The 21,016-nt window shown below is 41.2% G+C and overlaps 1 protein-coding gene across 5 annotated transcripts in view; it reads left to right on the top strand.

Moving 5' to 3' along the window:
- Positions 1 to 21,016, top strand: part of fars2 (phenylalanyl-tRNA synthetase 2, mitochondrial) — a 205,476-nt gene that overhangs the window by 15,787 nt on the left and 168,673 nt on the right. The window contains exons 1-2 of one of the 5 annotated variants that reach the window (XM_007902654.2): positions 741 to 863; positions 17,590 to 17,686. In XM_007902654.2, the coding sequence (XP_007900845.1) occupies positions 839 to 863; positions 17,590 to 17,686 (122 nt within the window). In that variant the 5' untranslated portion in view covers positions 741 to 838. 5 annotated transcript variants of the gene reach the window in all.

Raw genomic sequence — 21,016 nt, forward strand, 5'->3', positions numbered from 1 at the left:
TAAATTGTAGGTGAAAGAGAAGACTGTTGGAGACGAGGATTCCATAGGTATAAGGTTCTGGGAAAGAATTGAGTTTGAATAGGATGCAGTGCAATGATTTTTGATTTCAACAGATTGAGAATGATTTCAAAATAGAGAGGGAGAACAACTTGTAGGATGATGTTTTGGAGCTTGGGTAGAACAAGAGTGGTAACATATTGTGGATAAAACAGAAAAAGACAGGAAAGGTTATGACAAAAGCTAGAGGTGAGAGATTAATCATGTATCAGGTTCTAAACTTTGCAGATTTTAGAGAGCATGATTGACGAAGGCTTGAAATAGATCAATGGCTTTCCCTTGATCAATGGGAGTGCGAAAGGGGGAGGGAAAAAAAGGAACAAAGTATAAGGGGAACTTGTTTTTTTTTAAAAAAAGTGATTTTGCCTTGTATCTGGCAACTTTTATTGTTATAATAATAATTCTTGCATTTGATATAATACCTTATCACGTCGTCAAGACGACTCAGCTCTTCACAGGATAAACCGTAAAGTGGATTGTATTTTGTGGGTGAAATGTATTTATTTCTGAATCCTTTTGCTGTATGTTCTATTTTTACTGCTGTCTCTTTGTGTTACCAACATATTTGAGCAGTTTACTGTTAATTTTGTATCTGGGCCATTTAATTTGATTAGATTCAAAGTTGTGACCTTTTGTAGGACTTCACTCAACATTCTTTTCCACCCTCTAGTGGAGACGAGCACTTTGATATGCTGCACACTCCACTCAGAATGGCGCATCATTACATTTACAGCACCTTGTACCACAGATTCCTCAAGTATCAACTTTCCCTGGCAGAGCAATGTTGACAGACTATGATTCAAAAGGTATGTTCTGCATATACTCTGGTCATGCTCCAGCATTCAATCTTTCTGGATAACAATTTTGGAGTTTCCACATTGACAATTTTTGCAATCCTCTCTGGCCCATAAGGACATGTGTAGTTCTTGTTGCTGGCAGTGGGGAAGATGCAGCACTAAATTTTGGCAATAACCGCGCACAAAGCACTTGTGGAGTCCTGTAGCATAGTGATTAGCGTTCTTGCCTTTCTAAGCGAGAAAACCTAGGTTTGATTCCTGGACGTGGCGAAACCTTAGGCAAGTTGCCTTATTCCACATGCTGCTGTTTATCTAGCAGTAAGTAGGAACCCGGTTGTAAGTCGATTGACAGATTGCTTTCCAGAGATAATAATCCTAATAATAATAACGTGGTCAATCAATCCGCGCCTGTTTGTGGGACACTGCTGTGTACAATCGGCTGTCACATTTAGCCCACAAAATACACAGTTAATTCATTTTACAGTATATTCTGTGAAGCGCTTTGAGGGGTCTAAATGGTGTGATAGGGCCCTATATCAAATGCAAGGCAATAATATCATTATTATTTTTGTTAATTATTACTACCTGTCAATTGGAGGGAATGATCCACAGGGCCTTTCAGAACATGGTGCAAAAATGTTAGCCAAAGCTGGGGTCTGATCCAGCTGGAGGTGAAATCAGGATGAAAAGGCTTCACAGTAAATTGTTCAGCATACTGAAATATAGCACTACTGAATGGGTCCAATTGATTATATTTGAATTTAATAGCAAAAAATGTTTTAAAATATTTTCAGAAAATGCTGTCAGACGAATCGCTGAATATTTCTCATTTACTAGTGATAGACCTTTAACTTATGTGTCAGAAACCTTCTGACAAATGTATATTGCACAAATTGCATTCTGCAGACTTCATATTTGCATGTTACATTGCAAATGCTCAGGATTTTTTCAATTTGAAGTATTTAATGGTAACTAATGGCTATTTTAGTCTTCTCCATTGCCAACCTAGGATGCAACCCAGTGCTATGCTATTCTCAAATGCCTTATTTTTTCCCCTTGCAAGCAAGTGTCACAGTTTCTAATTGCATTTATGCTAGAAGGTACAACTCCAGCACTTTGAATTTAAAGAGGCACAATAACCTGGGCTGTATTCAGCAGTAGAACTGCGTTCCCAGTTTTCTGTCTGCTGTTACTTGAATTTCTTCTTTCACATCATTATCAAATACTGTATAATCTTTTGAGTTGGAGCTTTCAAAAACATTTATATTGCTCTGACATGAGTCACATTGGTTACACAGATTGTTCGACTGCAGAACCTTAGAAGAAGAGCCCTATAGAAATGCTACAAGTAGAGGCCTTTTTGGTTTAATGATTTCCACAGCTCTCAATAGATTAGGACTATCAAAGCATGATTTGTGTCATGCAGGGAGCTGAGAGACAAACTACACGATAATGGTCAAATTTAGAAGTGACATGATAAAATGACTGCAGTAATAAGTGAATGATTCTTGACTGCAGCTTAATATGAAGGAGAGTATCCACTGCATCTTAAACTAACCTATGCTGCTTCATCATGCATGCATTATTGAAGATGAAAGAAATTCCTTTGTTAGACTAGAGTATTGAGTCTTATGTTCATCAAGCGGACATATCCATCATGCAGGACATATCCAGATCCAAATGGTTCAGGTTGTTTTTCACACTTGTTGCAACGTTGCAATGAATCCTTTTCAAACTAAATGTGTTTTCCAATTTGAATAATGGGTTCAGTTCATAAGAAACTCCGATAATTAGAGCAGTGACATGAGTTGTGATTCTTGTTTTATTAAACTGTTCATTTTATTATTTTCTAAATGTAATAGTCAATGCAACAACAAAGATGGGGAGAACAGTTCAGTTCTGAGACTAGAATTGTGTAAATCAGTCATTAATTATATTGAGAAATTATATAAGAGTGTATCATACACCAAAAAAAGGCAATATATTATATATAATCAATATTTGAATGAAGAGAGATGTCCAGGGATGGGAACAGGCTGCAAGGTCCACAGATGAAAGCAGAAATCTATGTTGACAATCTATGATTGAATCCTTAGAAACTCACTATACTGAGGGAGGGTGTGAAATCGACGATTAGGTGATTTGAGTGCAAGAATCCAATTGCTCCTGGGCAGTCAACATAAAGCTTTTGCATGGTTTTCATCTATAGGCAGTAAAAATTGGAGGCACGTGCACTTCATGGTCAGGATGAAACTTGCTAACGTGGTCGATGAAAGAACCCTAGGGGTCTTTTGGCGAATCATCATTCACTAATGTGAAAATAGGGTGAGACAGCAGTAAACAGGGCAAATAGGGTCAGAGCAATGTTGCCAAATTGATTCAGATCCAGAATCCATGTTGAGGCTGTACAATCCTGTGGTCAGACTGAATCTGGACTATTTCATATAGTTCTGGTTACCGTATCATAAGGGACCAGTCCAGGCACAGAGCAGGAGAGACCAATGGGGTGATCCCCAATGTTAGAGGGATGAATGCTAAAAAATAGATTCGACTCTTCAACCTTGGAAGGAGGTAGTGTAGAGAGGACACGATGCATAGTGTTTTTTGTAAATATGAAATAAAACGAACATATAAAAAGACACAAAGCAAAAAAGTCAAGACCAACAGCCGCTTCTTGCACTGCCCGCCAAGCCTTCCAAAAGCTAGAACATCCTCCTTTATGGTTAATAATGAGGTCATGGTACGTCCGCAGATAATCGTGTTTTTTCAAGAAATATTGCCATGCTTAAAATATCGAACAGTTGCAATAAAATATGTGAAGATAGTATTTTAATGAAAAAGACAGCCAGAAGGATAGAAATTATAAGAGTATACATATTTCATGATGCCTGTTTTAGAAAGGTTCATTAACACATTGCATCTTCTATCTTTGAAGTTAGGTACAATTTTTTATGTACAGTGTGTTTTGGGTGCGTGTGCGTTTTAAGTGTATTCAATGTGTGTATGCGCATATGTGTTTTTTTTGTGTGCAGATATTTGTGTATATTTTGTGTATGTATGTTTGTGTTTTGTGTGTGTGTGTTGCATCAATAAAATGCCTGATATAATGAGGATTCCTTTCCCCCTTTATGACAACTAAGTAATGCCCCTGGTTTTGTGTTTTAAAATGTTCTATTCTGCCTTGAACACGGCTTAGAAAGTGGACACAAAGAGTACAGTATACATGGTGAATCTCAGTCTGGTCATAAGTGGTTGGTTACTGCAGATGGCATGTGTGCAACTCACTTCTGCCTGCTGCTGTGGAATGTGTACTGACTGCTCAATTTCTATTCCTTTCTGTAGAGGAATCAAATTCTTCCTTTGAAAAAAAAATCCACGACTTTAAATTATCAATGTTTCAGGTGTCCATCCATCTTCTGCATGTTAATTATTCATATGTTTCTCTAATCTGCTTACCATCGTTGAGGGAGTTTGATTATTTCAAAATCTTCGTAAAATCTGACCTTGGGTGTTCTACATGATAGTGAATGGTAAGCAATATCTACATTTTTCATGCTGTGCGTTGGGGGAATGTTCTTTCAAAAAAGGTGCAGGATTATGTTTCGGAATCTTGCATAAATTTTTGAAGCCAGAATCTCTTGAACTATATTCTTTACGTATGACGATGGGGAGAAACATCATACAGTATCCTGATGGAACAACTAGCAAATTCTGTAAATCCCAGAGGCATATTAGCGTTGAATACAAGACTGAAGCAAAGTTGCGGTGTTTGATTAAAATAATGCCGCAATAAAATAAATCACACAATAGGTTTGGATGAAGAAGGCCCTTCAGGCCACTTGATCTTCTTATTCCAGAATATGCACTCTACTGTCTTTGCATCACAGTATCAAACTGTTCCTTAAAATAAGTCCAGTGTCCGTACCTCAACCAGCCTTCTTGTTAACCCATTCCAGCGATTGATTGCCACCTGTGGGAAGATAATAATAATAATAATAATCCTTGCATTTGATATAGCGCTTTTCACGTCAGGAGGACGTCCCAAAGCGCTTCACAGAACACACTGTAAAGTGAATTGACTGTATATTTGTGGGCGAACGCGGCAGCCAATTGCGCACAGCAATGTCCCACAAACAGTCGTAGATTGAAAATGACCAATTTAATTATTGTTTTTGGTTTTGGAGGGATTATTATTAGGCGTGTGGAGTAAGGAAACTTGCCCAAGGTTTCGCCCTGCCTGGAATTGAACTCAGGTCTCTCACTTGCAAAGCGAGTGCTCTAACCACTGAGCTACAGGACTCCACGATATACTCCAAGATATACTTTCTTTAATACATTTGACAAACATTGGCTGTGAAGCATCTTTTTTTCTTATGCAACTTAAAAATTAATCCTATTTTATGTGGAGTTACACCCTTAACATACAATTAATTCACTTTACAGTATATTCTGTGAAGCGCTTTGAGATGTCTAGAAGATGTGATAAGGCCCTATATCAAATGCAAAGATTATTATTATTTGTTTGGTAAATGTGTGTTGCTGTGATTGGTGTATTTTAAGTGCACTGTTTTCTGATCAGCTCTGGAGATTCTTTTACCACAGTTAATTATAAAATCTATTTCCTACTCACTTATTTTTTAATGAATATATAGTACAATATTGCAGAAAATGAAAATTAGCTGGGATAGTAACTAACTAAAACTGTCTTCTACCTGGAAGTTATGCCATGCAATAGAACAGGAAGCAGGATTTATACTTCCTGTGCCGATTGCATACAGCTGGAATTGATGATAGCTATGAGCACAAACAGTGTACAGGTAAATCTCTGCTAGTTAATCTTTCAACATTATCAGTTATTAAATAGACAATCCTCTTGCATTTCTCAGATTTTTTAAAGATCATTTTTGAGTGACGGCTGAACAAATGCAAGTGGTGTGAATGGATGTCCATTAACGTATTAATGGCGATATTTTCAGATTAGTGAAGGTATGATAGTTATCAACTAGATATTACCAATAATATTGCTAAAGTGCGAGGTGGGGAGTGCCATGTTGCTGTACCACTTTAATGAGTTGTGAAAGGTTGTTTGTGTTGCAGTGCTGCTCATATTCTGAATGCAGTCAGGTATGAGAGACGTGTTGACATAACTGATACTGTATGTTACAATTTTGTGGTAGGCTGAGTGGAAGAACAGTAAAAAAAAATGATAACAGAAATCTTTATTTTCCAAATACTGCTTGTCACTGGTTTGCTTGCGAAAGGAAAATGATCTCTGCTGGATCATCTGTTTTTCGAGTAGGTTTTGACCACTCTGAAGTGTCTGAAGACTGAAGGTCAGAAACATGATTGATTGGATGATTATAAGCCCCCTACCTCACCTCCCGACAAATTGGAAATAACAGGGCTGCCAGGGGCAGGAGAAACCACATTGGGTTGAATCTCATCAGCATATAAAAGTTGTTTAATCGGCAAAAAAGATGCCAGATCCTTAATTAAACCAATGGTCACAGCAACAGTGACAAGCACGAATGACATTAGCACAGAGTCCAGTGATTTCTAAGCAAGGGCACTCCTGCTGGACTTGACAAGTGGATCTTCGGAGAGATTCTGAGGGACTTGACAAATGTGTTTTGCTAAATTGCTGCACGCTGCTCAGGCCACGCAATGATCACTTTTGAGCTGAATCTTACTATGAGTGATTACTTGCCCTCCTTTTGATAACTTTTCCTTTAATGTGCTTGGCTTGGTTATGCAGTGTGTAGTTCACTTGTTCTCTTCCAATATAAACAATGATACAGTGACTTGCTCACAAGGTGAACCTCAAATGTCCAGACAGTGTGCCGCGTTTTCTCTACATGCCGCAGATGTTTCAATGTGACCCTTTTTAAATTACTGAGTTCTTTCCGAGAACAATTTTTCTCCTTCACTTCCCTAGTCCATTTGTATTTCCCTCTTCAGATGTTAATAAGACAGTTTTGGCAGATCAAGGAATACAAATGGATTAGGGAAGCGAAAGAGAAAAAAATGTTCTCGCAAAGAACTTCAAATTGAATCACAGGATCCCAGTTGCTCGGTGTTCTTGACTTCCTGTTTGCTGTTAATGATCGGGCCATTGGAATGTAAAGCTTTGGAATTTGGTCACCTATCACAAACGATGAAAATAAATTGCCCTTTTTCAATTGGCAGAGAGGTTTCTGTGCAAGAATATAGCAGTGATGGAAAGAGTACAGTGTAGGTTTCCTAGGATGATATGAGGGCTGTCAGTTTATTGGTATCAGGATAGACTGGGTAGGTCAGGATTCTTGCCTTTGCATCAGAATATTGTGCCTACCGTCAGGACTTCAAACCCATTGAAGTGCAGTGCTGGGGGAGCACTGTGATCTTTTATCATTGTACAGTGCTGTGGGAGCAGTGTGAGGTGCTATCATTTGAGTGGGAAGTAAACCGAAGCTACACTGGCCAGTTCACTTTGATCTTTGTACAGTGAGGAATAGAGTCACATGGACTATTGGCTACTGCCAATTTTACCTTGTAATGAAATGCAGTTGTAACAGGTTGAATAAACCATCACATTTTCCATTTCTTTAAGTGAAATGTACAATTTCCAAGAGTTGCTCTCTCTAGTTACTGGGCTGAGAACAGATGAATATTGATCAGATTGTGGCACAGAGGTTTAATTCGCTCCTTCCATCACCTTGTTTGCTTCTTCCCTCACCTTGTTCAAGGCCCATCTCAAGATGTAGCTCTTTGATTGCCCTTTCAGTCAACTTTCCCCTCCTCACCTCGGCTTCCACCCCAGCTCGGGTACCCTACAAACAGTGTCAAGCACTTGCAGTAAACCAGCCTCTCGACTCGAAAGGTGTTATATAAATGTATTTTTTTATTGTATTAACTCATGGGTCACCCTGAACTGGAACTCCCAGCTGAGTGTCTGCTTAAGGGGCTCTGTTGGTTAAATTACTTGTCCTCATTATCAAGTTAACCATTGTTTTCCTTCCAGTGATTTCATTACCTTGCATTCAAATCTATAAAATTGACTAGGACCAGACCACAATAAACCAGAGATATTGACTGGCTTTAATTTCATAGCAATACCCCTTGATTTTTGTCTCCTGAGATTTTGCTCCATTTTACAATCCCAATACTAGCTGTGGTAATCTTGCAAATGAAGAAACAATGTTAAATTTTCAATGCAGTCTTTAGAATTTCTGAAGCCTTTTTCAGAAGGATTTGTTTTTCTGCCTCGTCCTACGATTTGTTTGAGCTCTAGCAATTGTCAAAACTGGTGAAATGCGTTGATCATTCCCTCAATTATTTGACCATTGTGGACAGAGCTTAAACAGGCAGACTGTGTGGATTTTCAGTGCTTCCACAATACATTCTTCACATCTAGTCTCTTGTTCTTGCTCTATCTGTGAACATTAAAGGCACATGATGGGATTTTGTGGTTGTTGAAGTCTCACTTCCAAGTTTAAAACTACATTATGGATGCTCCATTGTCGAAAAGTAGGCAAAAATCTTATAATTGCTTTGATATTTAACATTGTTTCTTCAATTGGAAGATTGCAACAGGCAGTATTGAGATTGCATAATGGGCAAAAATCACAGAAAAAAATCAAAGCCACTCTATCAGTATTCAAATAATTTTTCTAATGCAAAATGTTCCTATACAGGTATTTCTAGATGACCGTTTCTGTTCTTTATGTGAAGCAACAGTAGATTCATTCCTTTTGGAGAGCTAGATGTACATTCAGATACAACATTTAGTACACAGTCTTTCCATCTTAATTCCAATAACAACAATAACAACAACTTGGATTTATATAGCGCTCTCCACGCCGGGCGGTGCTTCAGAGCGCTTTACAGTAACGGATCCCGGGATTGAATCAGGGAGAGGGGGGGGAAGTTGACCAAAGGCGCAGTCGAAAAGAAATGTCTTCAGCAAAGACCTGAAAATGGGAAGCGAGGGAGCGAGACAAAGGGAGTGAGGAAGGCAGTTCCAGAGCCTCGGGGCGTAGTGGCTGAAGGCACAGCCGCCGAGGGTGGAGCGGAGGACTCGGGGGAGGAGGCCAGACGCGGAGGAAGAGAGGTGGGGGGGTGCAGAGGATTGCAGGGACTTAAATACAAGAGTGAGGCTCTTGAAATCGACTCTCTCTGGGACAGGCAGCCAATGCAGTCTGGCAAGGACTGGGGTGATCAGGGAGCAGAGTTTCGTACGTGTGAGAATAATGGATTTGCACATGATTATTTCTGCTAAGAATCCAACTCAGACAACTTGTACTCGAGAAGGTTGAGCCCTAAAACTGAGGTCGTGCCTGCCAGTTTTGTGGTACTTTTCAAGTGCATAATAATAATAATAATCGTTGCATTTAATATAGTGCTTTTCACTTCTTCTAGATGTCTCAAAGCGTTTCACAGAATATGCTGTAAAGTGAATTGACTGTACATTTGTGGGTGAAACATGTTGGGAGGGAGAGGCTTTTAAGGGCTAACAGAGAGGGGGGAGGCAGGGCAAGGAAGACAAAGGAGAAAATAGGGTAGAGGACAGGGGATGTGGGTTAAAGAGGTGTTAATGTTGCAAAACAAAGGGGCGGGTTGCAACAAAATGTTAATACAGCAGAACAAGGGGGGGGAAATATTTCCCTTTTAGCCCTTAAAAGCCTCTCCCTCCCAACATGCCCCAGTTCTGACGAAGGGTCGTGGACCCAAAACGTTGACTCACTTTCCTTTCTCTATAGATGCTGCCTGACCTGCTGAGTGTTCGCAGCAACTTCTGTTTTTGTTTTTTGAGTTTTGTATACATTGAATGAAACTGGTTATATTATTGTACTCCTGAAGTAATGTGAAAAATGTAAAATACATCTAGTTTTGTTTTTATTGTGTAACCAAAATGCTACTAAAATTCTCCAGGATCTAACCTTTAAGTAATGAAATCAGTGGCTGTGTCTTAACACGAAATGTGTAGCAAAGCATCAGAGCAGATGCTATATTACATTCAGTGTTCAGGGGTCTGCAAGGACTGTTGAGTAACCTGGAATTGAGTGAACACTGATGCTCCAGTAATCATTGTACAGTAAGATTTGGCACTATTAACCGTTAAGCCCAAAAGAAATACAGAGATGCGTGACTTTAGAAATGCAAATTTTGAAGCTGTGAAAGGATCTCTGGGGAGGATTGAGTGGGAAGCAGAACTAGAAACTAAAACCAAAGTAAAATGGAATTCTTTTGAGACCATTTTAAAGAAGCTGGCAGGACAATACATTTTTCCTTGGGGGAAAAAAAAGAAATTTAACAAGATCAAGTCAAGAATGGCTGAAAGAGGAAGTAAAAACAAACCTAAAGGTTAACCAAAAATATTTTAAGATACAAGGAAACTAAATGTACTGATGACTAGGTCTTGTGTGTAAAAAGCAGTATGACAGTGTATCTGAGGAAGTAAGAGCAATAGAAAAACAGATTGCAGACAGCATCCAGCAATGTATTTTTTTGTTAGTTTTGGTACCAGTAGATGGCGTGCTAAAGACTATACAGAGCCTTAAACCACAGTGATAAATGAAGTATAGGTTCAGTGGAAGATCAGACGATACAACAACATATTACATTTATATAGCCCCTTTAATGTCGGGAGGATGCCCAATATGTTTTTCGTATCATTGTCTACAAGTGAAGAGTGGTCAAATTTAAGATCGAGTAGATAGCAGTAGAGCTTGTGTTAGGAAGAGCATTGTGTGAAACTCAAAACATTACAATTGCTGCAAGGGAACAGGGCTAGGCTGGATATACTCAAGGATTCTCAAGAAAATGTGAGAGAAATGAGTGAGCCTTTGGTTAGTGATTTTAAGAACTCTGTAAACGATGGAGCAGTACTGGAGGATAGTAAATGTTCTCCTGATATACAACAACAGTGACACATGAGCCTGTCTGTTTATAAACCAGTTAGCTTGATTCTGTGTGATGTGGAAAAGTTCTACAAAAAGCTATTTGGGAGCATCTAAACAGCACAAGCACTGAAAGGAGCAGTCAACAATGATTCAGAAGCAATAGATCATGCCAAGTGGATATACTGGAATTCTTTGAGGAAGTTACTCAATGCACTATCCAGTAGGTATAATATACTTAGATTTTCAGAAGGCATTTGACAAAGTTCCACATCTGAGACTCGTAAAGAAGGAAGACAGTTCATTTGTTTTGAAAAGAGAGTCAGTAATATGAGGGTGATGATCTTAGCAAATCTGAGAGCTCCACAGGGACCTTTCCTGAGTATAAAACAGAGCCTACTTTATTTGGTTAATTTTGATCTCTTGTTGTAGCCACAACGAAGAGGAAACGGGTGTTTTGAATTAAAACATTCAATATATTCTGTTGTATACAGTCCAGAGCAGAAGTGCTGTAGTTGTATGAAAATGATTCTTGATGCTATCACACGGATTGGACTCTGCAGTTCGTAATTACACAGGGCTGGATGCTTGGCGAATGTTTTACACAGCAGTAATCAGATCAGGGTTCAGATGTCATAACCCAGGAGCATGAAGCTCAAGTTGTTAAATGACAGCCACCTGGGCCCAGAGGAATAGATCTTCTTTTGGGTGACTGCACGTGTCAGTCTGAATTGAAGTGGTTTTATGTCATTATTGTCCAATAGCAGTGATAGTGAAAGATTATTGTCTTGGGATCAAAAGAGAGGTTTGGATGAAGAAGGCCATTTGATTTAATCTTTCCAGAATAACAACTCATATTTCCATTATATCATCAAACTGTTTCACAAGTGCTCTGGCTTCAACCACCCTTCCAGCTCTTGATTATCCTCTGGCTTATTTGGGTTTATCCTAACCTTGTTCTTCACAGTCTTGAACTATGCCCTTATGTCTTGCTTTCTTAGCACATCTGAAAGTATTGTTCTGAGACTACTTTATCTAATGATATTTTTCATCATTTTATAGCTCATTCCATTGTGTCAGACACAGACTAACCTCCCCAAAACATTCCTTTAACAACAGCTTGTATTTATACAGCGCCCTTCATGTAGGGTGAACTTAGAGCTCTTGGGAGTACCAGAGATTGGTGACATAGTAGCTGTAGGCTCAGCCACTGATGTCTGTGTTGAGGGGGGCGGGGGTTGCACAGCAGCTCCATGTTAGCTAAACAGAAGGAATAAGCAGAGAAGTGGGGTAGAGAAGATGATAGGGATAAGGAGACCCTAGGGCTTGAAAGGATTTATAGGGGAGGGTGAGGAACTTGAAGTTGATCAGAGATGGCGCTTGTCAAAGTCACAAATGACATCCTCTTTATCTGTGACCATTGCTCCCTCTGCCTCCTCATCCTCTTGGATCTCTCTGCCGCATTTGACACAATCGACCATGCCATCCTCCTACACCGCATCTCCTCCTTCAGTCACCTTAGTGGGATCGTACTCGCATGGTTTGAGCCTTCTTAACTAACCACCTCCATTTCATCTTGGCAAATGGGTTCTCCTCCCGTCTCTGCCCGGTAACCTGCGGGGTAACCCAGGGCTCCTCCACACTTGGTCCTCTTCTTTTCATTATCTATATGCTCCCTCTGGACGATGTCATCTACAGACACAGGGTAAACTTCCACATGTATATGGATTACACACAAATCTACTTTGCCTCCTCCAGTACCAACTCCCAAGTCTGCCGATGTTCTATCAGCTTGTCTGGCAGACATCAGGGCTTCAATGAGTGCAAACTTCCTGCAGCTGAATGTGAACAAGATGGAAGCCATACTCCTTGGCTCCCATTAACGTCTTCACTGCTGCAGATCTGAACTCCTCAAACTCCCTGGGCTCTCCCTCACACTCACCTAACTAGTGTGCAATCTAGGCATCCGTTTCGACCCCCAGCCGTCCTTCCTCCTCCACATCCGGTCCCTGACCAGTACTGCCTTCTTCCACCTCCGTCACATTGCCCAGCATACCTGACCCCAAATGCAGCCAAAACCCTTGTGCCTCACCTCCCGCCGAGATTACTCAAACGCACTCCTCGCTGGTCTCCCCAGCTCCACTATTCAAAAGACCCAGCTCATTCAGAACTTTGCCGCCCGCATACCAACCTGGACCAAGCTCCGTACCCACTTCCCACCAGTTCTGGTGAGGCTCAACTGGCTCCCCATCACCAAACTGATCGATTTCAAGATCCTCACATTCGTGTTCAAATCCCTTAAAATCTGGCACTTCCCTATCTCTCCGATCTCCTCACTCCCCAATCCACCACCCGGCATCTCCACTCGACTGGCACTGGCCTCCTGCTCGTCCCTCGCACCCTCGGCCCTACCATCGGTTCAAGACTGTGAAGAACAAGGTTAGGACACACCCAAATACGTTTTCTTTGTACAGAGGATAATCAAGAGATGGAAGGGTTGTTGAGGCCAGAGCACTTGTGAAACAGTTTAATGCTGTAATGGAAACATGAGTTGTAATTCTGGAAAGCTGAAATCAAATGGCCTTCTTCAGCCACTACGCCCTAAAATCTGGAACACTTTCCCTCAATCCCTCCATCTTGCTCCCTCCCTCCCCTTTTTCAAATCCCGCCTGAAAACCTTTCTTTTCAACCCTGCTTACAGCCACCTCCGTCCCCCCCGTCCCCGACTTGGAGTCAGGCTCTGCCACTGTTAAGCACTCTGAGACGCAACCCTGCATGGAGGGCGCTATACAAGTGCAAGTTGTTGCTGTTGATTTGTTGGGAGATGGGGAGCCAACAAAGCCTGGTGAAGTCTGAGGTGAAGGGAGTGTGCAGTTTGGTAGAATTGAGAACATGGGTGGCTGACTAATAATAAATAATGCTTGCATTGATATTGTACTTGTCACGTCACGGAAGCATCTGATAGTGCTTTACAGGATTCACTGCAAAATGTATATTTTTTTATAGGTGAATGTGCAGCCAATATACGCACAGCAATGTCCCACAAACAACCATGGAGTGATTGACCAATTTTACCCGGGGGATTGTTGGCCAGGACACCAGGAGAAACTCCCTTCTCTTTTCGAATAGTGCCAGAGGATCTTTAAAGGTCCTTCTGGATAGTTCGCAAACGAGCAAATAGGGAGGTTAGGAGAATTTTTTTCATCCACTTTTTTTACTTAGGAGATGGAATGCTCTGCCCCTAGGATTGAGGTAGAATCCATGTTAGCTTCAAACGGTAACCAGATAAATACAATACAAAATTACATTTGTAAAACGCCTTTCACGTCAGGAGGATGTCCCAAGGTGCTGGACAGTCAGGGATTTGGACCCGAGGAGGAGGATGTTGGGATCAGGGAGGGTGGATGGCAGGGAGGGTAGGAAGGTGACCGAAGGCGCAGTCAAAGTGGGGGGGGGGCCTTGAGATGTGCCTTGAAAGAGACAAGGGAGGGAACGAGGTGAGGGAAATGTGGAATGAAGTTCCAAAGCGTGGGGGCAGAGAGGCTGAAGGCCTAACCGCCAGTGATGGGGGAAGCCATGCGGGGGATATAATAGAATCATACAATTATACAGCACAGAAGGAGACCATTCGGCCCATCGTGTATGTGCCGGCTCTTTGAAAAGAGCTGTCCAAATCAATCCCACTCCCCCACTCTCTCCCCATAGCTCTTTAAACTTGTCCTCCCCAAATAATTATCTACTTCTCTTTTAAAAGTTGTTATCGAATCGGCTTCCACCACCCTTTCAGGTAATGCATTCCAGATCCGAACAACTCGCTGTGTGAAAAAAATTCTCCTCCCCTCCCCTCTGTTTCTTTTAACAACTATTTTAAATCGGTGTCCTCGGGTTACCGACCCACTTGCCAGTGGAAGTAGTTTCTCCTTGTTCACCCTTTTGAATCCCCTCATAATTTTTAAAATTTCTACTAAGTCTCTTCTTAACCTTCTCTGCTCCAAGGAGAATAATCCTAGCTTCTCTCGCCTCTCCTGATAACTGAAGTCCCTCATTCCTGGTAAATCTCCTTTGCACCCTCTCCAAAGCCTTGACATCCTTCCTAAAGTGTGGTGCCCAGAACTGAACACAGTACTCCAGCTGAAGCCTAACCAGTGTTTTATAAAGGTTCATCATAACTTCCCGACTTTTGTATTCTATGCCCCTATTTATAAAGCCTAGTATCCCCGTATGCTTTCTTTTAACAGCTTTATCTGCCTGTTCTGCCACCTTCAAAGATTTATTTATATGAACCCCCAGGTCTCTCTGTTCCTTCACCCCCTGTAAGATTGTCCCATCAGCTTATATTGCCTCTCCTCATTCTTCCTCCCAAAATGCATCACTTTGCATTTCTCCACATTAAACTTCATCTGCCACATGTCTGCTCATTTTACCAGTCTGTCTATGTCTTGCAGTCTGCTACTATCCTCCTCACTGTTTACTACTTTTCCTAGCTTACTATCATCTGCAAACTTGGAAATTGTACTCCCTATACCCAAGTCATTTATATAGATCAAAAACAGCAGTGGTCCTGAGGGACACCACTGCACATTTCCCTCCAGTTAGAAAAACAACCGTTCATCACCACTCTCTGCTGCCTGTCTCCCAGTCAGATGTGTATTCATGCTGCCACTGTCTCTTTAATACTGTGGGCTTCTATTTTGCTTACAAGTCTCTTATGTGGCACTTGATCAAATGCCTTTTAAAAATCCATATAAACTACATCAACTGCATTATCTTCATCCGCCATTTCCGTGGACATGATGGGTCGAATGGTGTTTTGTGCTGTGAATTTCTATGGATCTATGGATTGGCAGACAGGACCTTGGTTTAATGACTTATCTGGAGGACACACCTCTGATGGTGCAGTGTACCCCCAGCATTGGGAGTGTCAGCCTAGACTGAGTTCTAAGACCTGAAGTGGGGCTTGAACCCCCAACTTTCAGAGAAGAGAATATCACTAACTGAGCCAGGCTGACACCAAGTTTTGGATTAGTTGGAGTTTTATGGAAGGTGGATCTGGGGAGACGAGTGAAGAGTGATTTTGAAAACAACAACAAAAAAAAGGTTAGGAGGGAAGGAACAAAAGTTTTGGCGCTTTTTGTTGTAAGATAGGGACAGAGACAGGCAATGTGGAGAAGGAGAAGAAAAGCAGCCTTGGTCAAGACCAAATATGAGAGAGATAGTAGTGCTGAGGATCGAACCAGATTGATCCGAAGAGGCTTGAGCAGAGAGTGGAGGGATCATGGTTGAGTGGAAACATGCTTTCCAAGATTTTGGATAGGAAGGACTGGTTGGAGATGGGCCAATAGTTGGAGAGTTTGGACAGATTGAGGGTAGGTTTTTTGAAGAAGGTAGGTGACTATGGTGTTTTTGAAGGGTGGGGAGGAACAATGCCAGAATTGCAAGACAGGTTGACAAAAGTTACCAGCAGAGGAAGGAGGAGGGGTGATTAGGTGATCATCAGCTTTGTGGTGGTAGGTTTCATTTGAGTTATGAGGATGGAAAAGGATAAGAGAAACATGGAGGTAAGAGTGTAATGTGGAGACAGTGAGGTAGTCATGGGATGGAGTGGAGGGAAGGGAGGAGGAAGAAGATGCAGCAAGTCTGATATTATCATTTTTTCTCACAAGGAAAATAATGATCTAATTGCATTTGTATCAGAGGTAAGGGCAAGACTGAGAATTTTAAAGGAATAACCTCTCTTTGCTCTTCTATGTACTGCCTCTTGAGTTTGAACAATTTCTTTATGTTGTATTGATCAGAACTTCAAGTGTTCTGTACACGTGTCCTGATCAGAGCACTGTATCGCTTCAACATGACTTCTGGGGAATTGTCTCAATTGATTTGCTAACACTGTATGCTAACACTGTTTATACTTTTGTGTTCACTGTTTTGACGTCCAGAATGACAAGTCTAACGCTCCAGATCACTTTCATTTCTCCCAAAAAGTACATGTGCCTCTTAGTTTTATATCCAATATGCAGCACTTACCAGGAAACTGTGAATCCAAGTAATTAATGTATACAAGAAACAGCAGGAGCTTCTGGCTTGGTTCCTGAGGCATGTCTAATAAATAATAAATAATCCTGACATTTGGTGTAGGGTCTTTCACATTGGAAGGACATCCCAAAATGGTTCACTGGACATGCTGTAAAATATTGTGACTGTATTTTTGATGGATGAATACAGCAGCCAAATTGCACACACAGAATGGGTGACCCATTTTTTGGAGGAAGGATCATTGTCAGGGACACCAGGAGAAACTTCTTTCTCTTTCGAATAGTGCCATGGGATCTTTAACGTCTGCTTGAACAGGCAGACTTTCCTCCATTTTGTAGCATTAAAAAGGTTTTTAAAAATCTACCTTGTACGACTTCCCGCTGTCAATTTGGGCTGTCACCTCCTCAAAATAAAACTGAGATTTGTCAGACAATATCTATCCCCTTCCATATTGACTGCTGTTCATTGAGTTTTGTACTGATGATTGATTCCACTGGTTTCCCAATTATTGAGGTCAGATAAGCCTGAACATGGGAAGCACATTTACTAGTTTCCAATCATTCTGAACCTCCCCAGCTTATCTTGACTCTCTCAAAATAACTGTCATTCCTTCACAAATATTTTCTCCATTCTCACAGTAAATACCCTGGGAATATAGTTCATCCTTTCTGGGGTGATATTACCATTGAAAGTTTATTGAGGAATAATTTACATTTGCACATCAGGAATTCCTATTGAGGCATCAGATTTCAGTGCACAATACAGTAATTATGTGCATTTTTTAAATCTTTCAGTTAAAACAGAAGGTTTACTGTTATCCACAGGAAGTGGAAGCACCTGTATCCGATGGTATAAAGATGCCCTTCAGGAGATGGGGTTTCTGGGGAGGATTGGTGCCTGTCATCTGGATGTGTTTTCAAGGTGAGTTCTATCAGTTGTGAACCAGGCTGCTGGGTAGAGAGGCACTCGTTTGCATTCTTTCCGTCTCTGAGGGAGGAAGCTTGTCGCTGTCGGTCTGGTGCTGCTCCAATTCTCCCTCCTGCCAGCTGATCAGAGTGGTATTGTTGGTGACTTTGTAGCTGTCTGTGGGTCAGGCTTATCTGGTCCTACCATTCCAGTTTGAGAAAGATGCATGGTGACAAGTGTCCTCCAAGAAAATGGAGGGGATTTGGAAAGGCAGAATGGCCCTTTACACTTATTTGCTGAAATACGTTAGCCAGGATTGGCTTGTTGTTCACTGACACAGTACGCCACTGAGTGAAAGGTCCACCTGCTGTTCTTCCACGTGGTGAATGCACCTTGGAGTGGGGGGTGGGAGAGAAAAAAACACCAAGCATGCCTTAGGGGGTCAGCAGTGGTTGAGAACATTTTTTTAAAACAAGAGTAAAATATACAGTATCTTTAAAAATCGATAGATCACATTGGGTAGATATAATGTTGTCATTTCAGTTAAACAGATTCTAGTATCTAGAGTTAAACTATTGAGTAATCACAAATGGCTGCTTCTGTCTAATTGTGAAAAGATGGTGTATACCAGGTGTTTCATAGATTCATAGAATGTTACGGCACAGAAGGAGGCCATTCGGCCCATCGAGTCTGTGCCGGCTCTTTGACAGAGCAAGTCACTTTCACTAACCCCAATCACCAGCTTTCTCCCCATAACCCTGCAAACCCGTCTTCCCCTGATACCTATCCAGTTCTCTCTTAAAAGCTGTTATCGAATTGGATTTCACTGCCCTTTCAGGCAAATCATTCCAAATTAGAACAACTCGCTGAGTGAAAAAATTTCTTCTAACTGTCCGCTGCTTCTTTTGGTAGATATCTTAAGACTGTGACCACGGGGCACAGACACACCTACCAGCGGAAACAGCTTTTCCTTATCTAGCCTGTTTCCTCCTGAGGAGTTTGCTTTCTTTATTTTGTCTCAGGAGCAGTTTCTGTGCCTGGTGTGCAATGGAACCTTTGCAAAGTACTTCAGATTCTGTAGGGCTGTGCAAAGCAACGGACTTACACAAACTTTTGTTGCATTTTCAGATGAGATGTTATACCCAGGTCCTATCTGCCTAACCAAGTGGACATTAAGATGCCGTGGTACTATTCAGTTTCAGCAGGACAATGCAAAGCAGCAGTCTTATATAAACTTTAGCTACGCGCAGTTCACAATTGCTTTCTGAATTTGTGTCAAAGAACAATTTGATCCAATGTTGCATACAGCGTACCATTTTGTTCTTCTGATGTACCAGAATATTTTTTTCTGAATTTCTCAATATTGGAAGAAAACATATGAAGATGTTAATTTGTTTCTCTGAAACTGAGAAGTCTTTAAATGCTGTACTCTAGTAGTATTGTTACATTTTTAGCAAAGAAACTATTTGAATTTCTGCGTTCAAAATTCAAGTCTTCCATTTTCCTTGCTCCAAAGAAAGTTGCCCTTCCTACATTATTTTGAAAATCTTTTGAAGGGAAAACCATGAGAGATGCTGGCAGAAAATGACAAATCTCGTTATCTTAATGGGCTTTATTTATCCAATTCCTTCCAGTTACAAAGTGACCTGAATTTTGGCCCCTCCAAATCTTTCCAGTCTCCTAAAGGTGCTGCTTGCAGCCTCCAGAAACAGCAATTTGCATTTATATAGAGCCTAACACGCAGGAAAGCATCTCAGAGCGCTTCACAATGCACAACGCCCACCCGGGGGAGGTGACCATAAGCACGGTCGAAGAGGAAGGTCTTCAGGTGCAACCTTGACAACCTCCAGTACCTCACCCAATAGCGCCTTTCACGTCGGGAGGACGTCCAAAAGCGCTGGACAGACAGAGTTATGGACCCGAGCTGGGGTCGGGGTGAAGGAGGGTGGAGGGCAGGGGGGAAAGCAGGGAGATCGAAAGCATGGTCGAAGAGGAAGGTCTTGAGGTGGGTGGCGAGGGAGAGGACTAGACGGAGGGACTGGTCAGCATTCATCAGTGAGACGTTCAGCATCAGCAATTTATTTCAACCTGGGAAGCCCTATTTTTGGCTGCTGTAGACACACAGACTTTCCAGTAGGCATTGCCTGTATGCAATCCCTGACTCATTTATTTCTCTCTTTCTCCAAAGATGGTTAGGGCCACCCAATTGGAATCCACTGTCTCAGCAGGAATTGAATCTTGGAGTTTCTTGTTGTGCATGTCTGTGTCTGTACCACACAGAGGAAGGACATACATCTCAAGAATACAAAGAAGCTAAGAAACAATGCTTCAGTTGTACAGAGAGCTAATCTGGAGCATTGTGTTCAGATTTGGTGCCATACCTCAAGATAGATGTTCTGGTCTTGGTAGGTGTACAGCACATATTCACCAGAATAGCACCTGGGCTGAAGGGCTAAAATATGACAGGTTGAGTTATATTCCCTTCAGGTAAGAAAGTTGAGCTATGATTTGATTGAAGTGTTTAAAATGATTTGACAAAGCAGATAGAAACATTTTGTTTCCCATACAAATGTGGAATTAATTGTTCCCAAAGGCCATAGAAGCTAGGTTAATTGAAATATTTTACAGGGAGGTAGGTGAATATTTGGTAGACCGTGGTATCAAGGGATATGGTGAAAGGGCATGCAAATGGTATTAACATGCACATCAGCCATGATATCATAAAGTGGTGGAAAAGGCTTGATGAGCTGAACAATCTACTCATATTCTTCTGTATCCACTGAACCATTCAGGAAGCTGAAAAACATTTTAAATGTTGGGAACCTGGCAATGGTCAATGTAGGAATGGTGAGTGTTGCTGAAACCTCATCATAAGCTCATGTCCAGTTACTTACTGCAATTGATTTGTGTCCTGCCTACCCTCACTATCCTGCCACCTGCACTGAATGTTTGACATTCAGTCTCTGGTTTGTCAGAATTCAGCTGATCTTCATTACAACAATTAATAAAGAATGTATAACATATTTACTGATATTTAAATAAGACACTTACGATGTAAAAATTCTAACCTTTATTAGAATTCAGAGTCTTGAAAGATTTCAGAGGTAGAGGCCCTTTATTGCAATTTCAACAGGATCATTTTTACTGTTTGCTTTATATTTCCACAAACACACCAAGTAACATTGTTACAGCACTTGTATATTGACTTCTCACGACTGTTCTGACAAGCCAATATACCAAAGTAAAGCTATATAGTTGATTTCAAGATCCTCATCCTCACCTACAAGGCCATTCACGGCCTTGCTCCCTCCTACCTCTCCGGCCTGCTGTCCCCCTACCTACCTG

The sequence above is a fragment of the Callorhinchus milii genome, unplaced genomic scaffold (assembly GCF_018977255.1).
Source record: "Callorhinchus milii isolate IMCB2004 unplaced genomic scaffold, IMCB_Cmil_1.0 Scaffold2, whole genome shotgun sequence".
Classification (NCBI taxonomy): Eukaryota; Metazoa; Chordata; class Chondrichthyes; order Chimaeriformes; family Callorhinchidae; genus Callorhinchus; species Callorhinchus milii.